Source organism: Merops nubicus, unplaced genomic scaffold, assembly GCF_000691845.1.
Source record: "Merops nubicus isolate BGI_N331 unplaced genomic scaffold, ASM69184v1 scaffold44379, whole genome shotgun sequence".
NCBI classification, from domain to species: domain Eukaryota; kingdom Metazoa; phylum Chordata; class Aves; order Coraciiformes; family Meropidae; genus Merops; species Merops nubicus.
In genome coordinates, this window is record NW_008633891.1 from 1,407 (window position 1) to 9,479 (window position 8,073).

At 43.7% G+C, this 8,073-nt stretch overlaps 1 protein-coding gene across 1 annotated transcript in view; it reads left to right on the top strand.

Moving 5' to 3' along the window:
* The window catches only part of LOC103780709 (relaxin-3 receptor 1-like), an 8,023-nt gene extending 1,273 nt beyond the window's left edge, over window positions 1-6,750 (top strand). The window contains exon 2 of the mRNA XM_008948397.1: window positions 6,701-6,750. Within this exon, the coding sequence (XP_008946645.1) occupies window positions 6,701-6,750 (50 nt within the window). The remainder of the gene's footprint in view (window positions 1-6,700) is intronic.
* Window positions 6,751-8,073: the final 1,323 nt, after the last annotated feature.

Below are 8,073 nucleotides of genomic sequence, written 5' to 3' on the forward strand. Positions count from 1 at the left end.
GGACACTGAATCCTTCGGGGGGACAAGGGGAAGAGGGAGGGGTAAAGCAAGGCTTCGGTGTGAGAGATGCTCTTCTGGGGTTGTGTCTGCTCTTGGAAGCCTGTGGATGGAAACTGTTGCCTTGAAAATGTGCTCCAGACCAGAGAACAGGAGTAGGAGGAGGCAGTGGTGGTGCACTGGGGATTCAGGTGTCTCTAGGAGACACTTTTTAGTGCTTATACCTCTTCTGGGGAAGAAGAGCTGGGAAGGGTGACAGGAGTCCATCCAGGGAGGATGTATGGTGTGCAAGGCACCAGAGGGAGGGAAGCGGCTGGGTTGGTTAGGGCTGGGTGGGAGTTTCAACTGTGTCCCCCAAACCTGGGGGAGCCAGCAGCCCTCCTGCCCCTGTGGAAGTGGGGGGAAAGCTGGGCTGCTTTCTCCCTGCTACGTAACATTGTAAATGGCACCAGCCCAGCTGTGGCCACTGCTCCCTGGGCTCCAGTGAGGACACAGGAATCAGGCAGCCTACATCCTACTTCATACCTTCCCTGATGGGAAGAGCCAGGTCAAGGGGGTACAAGGATCCTGCTTGTTCAGGCTTGACCCCTTTCCCCGTTCTTAGGGACCCAGGAAAAAGGAGGTACAAGAAGCACTGTGCACCCCTCTAGATCTGTGCAGGATCTGCTTTTCCTGCTCCCTCCATCCCCTCTGCTGCTGCCAGGATACAGAGCAACCCAAACAACCAAGGAGAAACCCAAGGACAGGACTTGCAGCCTCGTGGAGAGGTGTTGCTTTGCCTGGGTTTGGCAGGGAGGGGGTGAGTCCTCTGACTTCATGTTCCCCAGCCTCTCTCCAGGCTGCTGAGCAGAAACCCACAGCCTCAAACCATGTGTGTCAAGGCAAATGTCTCTCCCAGGGTACTGAGGCTACAGGCTTTGTTCTTGTTATGCTTCAGATTGTTTGTATTTCACTCCAGGAAATGAGCACAACTGTAAATTAGAAAAGGGAAAAAGAAACAAGTCATAGCCACTTCAAGTTGCCTGCTCTGGGATACTTCTGCATTCAGCTCAAACCAAGCACAAAGGGTTTTATTCTGCTCAAGTGTTAGTTAAGGGTCTGCAGTAATAATTGCCAGCGTTTCAATTAACTACAGTGCAATTCTCTGGTGTGAGCAGCCCTGGAGCCTGTAGTTCAGTGCTCTCACACCCTGGAGAAGGGCATGGACAATGCTTGTCCCAGCCTGTGTTCCAAAAGAAATATCTGGGAAATAATTGGATGTTTATCTGAAATTAAATTCTAGGGGCATGGAAAAAAAAGTTTAATTTTAAGCTGTGAAACTTTTTATGGTAAGGTTATATCTTTAGTTTTTAAATTACTTCTTTAAATTATGAGGAAAAAAAGAAATTAAAATGAAAACATTGAAATATTTATTTTAAAATTCAACCAATCTGGTTTTATTGTAAGAACACAAGTTTGTTAGCACTGCCTATGGGATGAATATATAAATATAGTATTCAAACCACATCTCTATATCCAGCCCCTTCTCCTGCAGGCTAAATCAAACATCTGCCTGACTGTGCTAAAGAAGTAATTCTGCAGGGGATTGTTTATCACTTCTAAGTACTGATGTGGAGCAAACTAGCTTGTGTCCAGAGAGAAGTGCAGTGCTGTTAGTGGCAATTACATAACTGTTTTGCAGACTTTGTTAGGTTTACTGCATGTGTCAATAACTCCTGTTGTAAAATTCAGCTTTGGTCTGGAAGCAGCTGGTTCTGCTACACACAAGGAGAAGCTGTTGTTCTGTTGCTTCAAGGCAGAAAAGACTTCTGCTACAGCCTTGGATGCTTGCTAACTGGAAAGACACAGAGCCTGGAGAAGAACAGCAGAAGTGAGCTAGCATCTGATGGACACACTTACACAGATGCAAAGACTGAAGAAATCAGATATAACCACAGAAGAACTTGAGCATCTAAGTACTGTACAACTGTTCCTCTAAGTTCCTAAATCCTGACTTGGCTGCCAGTTGAAGTCTGTAGGTACTTAAAGTTTTTTGTAGTAAAACTTTTTTGTGCCTATAAGTCTGCTTCTGAGCATGCCTAAGTCTGCTGAAGTTTGTAGCATTTATTGCTGTGTTTTATGGGGATCTCTTAGGACTGGCTGCAGTGTGTATCCTGAGCGAGGGAGGCAGATCTGCATCCCGACATGGAACACCCTGTGCCAGGCCACAAGTTAGGAGGGGCTGTGAAAGTCATTCCCCTCATCATTTTGTGTCTGTCTAGATATGCTTTTCCTATCTCGCCTTCAATGCACGGGCAGATTGTGCTCTTTCCTCCGCACTTTTGAAATACTAAATAAGTGGGCAGAGCCTTTCCCCACAGCCTGGGAAACTCAGCTTCCTCCTTTCCACATCCCTGGGGAATGACTGAATCTCTGGGCTACTCGGTGAATGTAAGCAGATCTTCTGGCTTGAAACAGTTCCCTGTTGCATGAGTTGCTCATCACTGCTGAATTCTAAAGGGAAGGTAAGCCCTTGAACACTGCTTTGCAGCATAGTGGTTAGGGTGTGATCCCCAAAGAGGAAGTAGCAGGGTTTTTCTTCTTTGTAAACACAGAAGAGAAATTTGTTCCAGGTCTGGATTCTAGGTCTCCCCTTTCCAAAAACAATTATTAACTTGCTCCGAGGTCTTTGTACAATGAAAGTTTCAGTGTGCCATGCAAGAGCCTGAGAGCTTTCTAGACCTGTAGCTCTAACATCCTAATATGTCAAAGGATTTGCAAGAGTGCATTTTGGTCTCACATGTTCTGGGAGAAAGTCCTAATGCCTGTACTAGCAGATGAAGAAAGTCACACTGTTACGTGAAAAAAGGATGCTACAAACACTTAACTCCAGAGTTCAGAGGCATCTGACTGTGTCTCTATAGGCTAGGAGAAAGTACCAAAATTAAGAAAAGGGAATGAATCTCAAAGCCAGACTCTCTTCTTAGTGCTTGCCTTTGAGCGGCATGGTTTCTTGCTTGGCTTGCTGGAATTTTAATCCCTATCCTGATGCTTAAATGTTCTTGCGTATTACATGAAAAGCTATGCAGGTGTCTAAAGCATAAATACAAGTTTCAGTAGATAGCAAACTGCCTAAAAGACATCTTCTGTGGTGCTCAGCATGACAAAACCCATGTGCATTTGTGGATGTCAATGTAAAAATAATTTTGTGCCAGCAAAACAACGCAGTAAAGTAGATGTTATTCAGAACAACCCATAGTTAAGTCCAGAATATTAGCAAGACACCATACTCAGAGGAAGCCCCAGGTATCTGATTACTGAAGACATAAAAACCTTACATTTGCCAGATCACCCAAATAGGAAAATACCTTGAGTGGGTAGGGACTGGACTGTAGACTTGGAAGGCAGCTCTCTCTTAAGCCATGGAGCCACCAGGTGTAGGGTATGAATCTGCTATTCAAAAGAGGCACAACCCATCCACAAGTGGCCAAATGTTGGTTTCAGACAGACTGGCAGTTGTGGCTGTGCAGGTCAGTGTGTGTCCAGCACGGCCAAAGAGAACTGCTCTAGCTGTGCATGAGCACAGGGACATTTTGCTTCACATGTGCTGTGAGTCTCAACTATCAGTGCATGAAATCTGGCCTTTGTGTTGCGTGGCAGGAGCATTACCCTGGGCATGGCAAGGAAGGGTTAATCGCTCTGAGTGTGCACACAGCATCAGGCGTGTGGCCTGAGCAGAGGGTCTTTCCAGCTCCCACTTTGAGACTACATGTTAACAATGACAAATCCTGCTGTATATCCGCGGGTTTCCTAAGTAATCAGTACAACACTCTTCAAAACCAGTGTTTCCTCCAAATGTTCATGTCTGCATTTGTAACAATCACCTTTTCATGGACTAAAATAAACAAAGCTGAAGGATACAAAATAATATTTACTGAGTTCTTTTGGAGATTTTCGTGATCCAGCTCCTCCTGTTGGAGATTCCTGGTGGGGTGCTGGCAGAGAGGTGCACATTGCTACAGAATGACGGGGACCCAAAGGTGCAGGCTGACATCTAGTGACAAACTAAAAGAATCTTCAAAGCCCAGATATTCACATTAGGCACAGACTTTGACTGCCTAAAGACTTTTAAATATCTCCCCCTCCTCAAACAATTAACCAAGCTCTTAAAGCAATAACAGCCTCCAACTGCATTTCTAGGTTTCCCTTTGAAATGCCTCTTCAGGAGAAATATTGCTTCACTTTCTCTTTAGGTTATTCTGGCACTCACTTCAGCAGTAAAAAAAATCCAGTCCCCTTCATGCCCATTCATGACTGTCTGCTTTAAAACTTGATTATTCAAATGAGTGCCTGCGTAGAAGCTCTGATCTAATTGGCATCCCTGAGCTAGAGCAGGCATAGGTATGGGTGCGCTGCAGCCCAAGGACGTTAGATTGAGAGCTTGGATAGCCAGTTTTTAATGAGTGTTATTTCTTTCCTGCTTCAAATGAGAATTCTGATTAATCCATTCAGAAGGGGTTATTGAAAATATCTTTTAATAATAACTAAGCAGTTATAAGAATCTCCTCTGGGTACATTCTCAGCAGCAGCTGAGACAAAATCTGCGAGAGAAGGCTGGACAGTAACTCATTTCTTTGCTAAAGTGCAGATGGCAACATGCCTTAGACGTGTTCCCTAGTTGCAGGGAGTTGTTTTCCTGACAATTGTCTCTTTCACATCCCTATGACTTTTCACACACATGGAGGTTTCTCAGCCTATGTTTATGCATAGCCTCAGAGTCCTTCCCAAAATCTTAACTGTAAAACGAAGATTCACAGCATGACTGAGCAAATCAAGCCAAAAATACCCAGCTGAAGACAGAAGAAAAATATTTTGGTGGGTAGGGGTGGGTTTTTTTTAAACCTTGACCTGCCTGCCTGGGGAGGACTGCAGATTATTCAGTATGGAAAATAACAAAATACAGGTAACTCACTCAGATACCAACTTTGTCCCTCACTCATCCATCACTTGGGACAATAAGATGCCATTTCTCCAGGGACCTGTATTTTGTTTTGCACAGACCAATTGAATGAGTATGGTTATTGCACAATGACGAAATTAACTACTCAGCACAGATTTCTAGCATCATTGTTCAAAAAATCTTTCCACTTTAGCTCAGAAGGCACGTCTAGTCTCATGCAAGATAAAACTGGAATCTTGTGTAAAGCTGACTTCTCTCTGTATTTGTGAAAAAGTCTCTGATCAGTTTAGACAAGAAATTTAAAAATCAAGTACCTTCCATTTTGTTTTCAGGCCAAATACTAGAGCTGGGATAATAAAGTTGTTCCCAATTCATAGCTACCAACAATTAGCCCAGAATTAAGAGGATGGGGGAATCACATCTGACTAAGCTGGTAACCTTTGGTTAGACAGCTGGTCCTGGTGGATGTGGAAGGAGCAGTGGATTTTGTTTAAGCTGATTTAAAGAAGGCTTTTGATGCTCACTGCCATGACACTCACATAGAAAAACTGGTAAGTATAGACTAGGTAAGTGGGAAGTGAGCTGAACTGAAGCTGACTGAATGGTTAGGCTTAAAGGGTTGTGATTAACAGCACTCAGTCCAGTGGACCTCTTCCCCAGAGGTCAATACTGAGGCCAGTTCTGTTCAGCATCTTCATTAAGGAGCTGAATGATGGAACAGACAAATGCAAAGTCCCACACTTGGGGCAGATAAGCCCCAGCACCAGTACAGGACATGGTCTGATCAACTGGAAAGCAGCTTTGCAGAGAAGGACCTGGGGATCATGGTAGATACATTGAACATGACCCAGCAACGTGCCCTTGCAGCAAAGGCCAACAGCATCCTGGGCTCCATGAGGCAGAGTGTTGCCAGCAGATCAAGGGAGGTGATCCTTCCCCTCTGCTTAGCCTGGTGAGGCCACATTTTGGATGCTGTGTCCTGTTCTGGACTCCCTAGTACAAGAGAGAGATGAACTTACTGGAGAGTTCTCTGGAGAGGCTCCAGTGTGACAGAGAGTTTGGAGCTTCTGCCATGTGAGGATAGGCTGACAGAGCTGGGGTTGTTCAGCCTGGTGCTGACAGGCTCAAAGAGATCTTATTAATGTGTGTAACCTCAATTGATGAGGGTGAGGGATAAAGAAGATGGAACCAGGCTCTTAGTGTTGTCTAGGGAATGGAAGAGGCAAGAGGCACAAACAAAAGTTAAATAAATTTAATTTTTAAAAAATCATCTCCTTTTTGTGCTAAGTGTGTTCAGACACTTGAACAGGTTGCCCAGAAAGGCTGTGGAGTCTCCATCTTTGGAGATGTTCATAATCTGACTCAGTATAGCCTGACCAGCCTGCTTCAGTGACTCTGTGATGAGCAGGGGCTTGGACTAGGTCATCTCCAGAGGAAACCCTAACTAATCTGTGCTTTTGTGTGATTCTGTGATGATAAATAAATTACTGTGAATATGTCTTTGTTCCAATGCAGTAGAATTAGCATGTCTGTCTTGCTTGACATTTATTCTGAAAAACCTCTAAATATTTTATGCTCTGAAATCATCTCTCATTGTGTCGTTTCAAATAATCTATTATATGTTTGTGCTAATAAACAGAGTTCAAATGTGGTTTTACTGCTTTTTATTTCTGCTGGAACAGCTGAGGAGGCTTCAAGTAAATACATTCTTCCTCTAGCCCATCAAAAGACATTTCCTGTTGAACTCCTGTCCTTTGTTCATAGGCAAATACACTGATGCATCTAAAGGTAGAGAGCTAGCCATGAACTTCTGAACTGAAGGTAACAGGCATACTACAGCACTGTATTAAATAATTGCTTAACCCATACAGCTGACCATAAACAGTGAAAAGAACAATCTAGTGTGAGTTTCAGATTTGGGATTACATTTTCAGAGATGTAGACTGAAATCTTGAGTTTTGAGCACACTTGGTATAAAGTCATTTTAAAAAAAATATTCCAAAACCCTCTTCAGAAAAGAACAGCACCCTTTGATAAGGTGCCATCTCTCTCTCAGAGATAACCTGAGTTTTAAAAGTCTTTTCATTGCTGTGTTTTGCAGTGTTATGGTAATATAACATTATTTGGGATATATTTCTTAAAGGTCTATGTGTTGGGATTGGGTGTTATGCTGGAATTTCAGCACTCATTAAAGAAACAAACCAGCCCCCAAAATCCCTGGAATCGGATAATCTACACACTGCATTGCAAGCCAGTGTTTATTTTATTTAGTAAAAAAAAAAATCAGATCTGAATGTTTGAAATATAAGTAATCTGAGATACATTCACATTTACATGGTGATCTGCCAGACTTACAACTCCAGGCTAGTGTTCCCAGCCTTTAACAAAAGGCACCTCTGCCAGAACTCCTTAGACTCAACAGTTCTGCTATTTTTCCCTCTCCTCCTTGGCACCATATGAGCAGAAGGGTCCTGAAAACAGAGATGTCCAAGACTCTCATGTTGTCTGTTGTCCTCTCTATGTGGTGCAACCATTGTCCTTGCCTCTTGATGCACCTTACCTGTTCGGAACCAACACAGCAAAAATTCACCTGTCAGACAAACGGGGGAATGGCTGCACCACGCAATTGACTCTTGGCATTAACAATGAAGCTTTTGAAGGACAGATTCTACCATGAGTTTGACACTAAGCGTATCCTTGGCGGCCTCTTACCACCACGTGTCCATATAACAGTGCCTTCATTGAGGTTACGCAGCTAGGTACAGCTAGAGACAAGCAACTTTCCTTTGTTGTTCAAGCACAAAAAAAACCCAAAACCACAACACAAAAAATCCTCAACAACACAACAAACCCAAAACAACAACAAAAGAGAAAGAGAACTCCAGCTGCTGAGTGCATCCCTATAACGAAATTCAAAGCAAGATGAAATAGAGAGGGACGCGAGTGAGGTGTTGCAAAATGATGCAAGGAAAAGGCAGCTCCTGCGCTCTGGAGAAGTGCTATAATGTCATTGAACACTGGGTGGCAACCAAGCGCCCAGCCTTCGGGGAGGAAAGTACTTCGTCATTAGACCGACAGCAGCCCCATTCTCTCTGTCCCTGGAGCTGAAACAGACTTTGATAACTACCCTTTCAAAA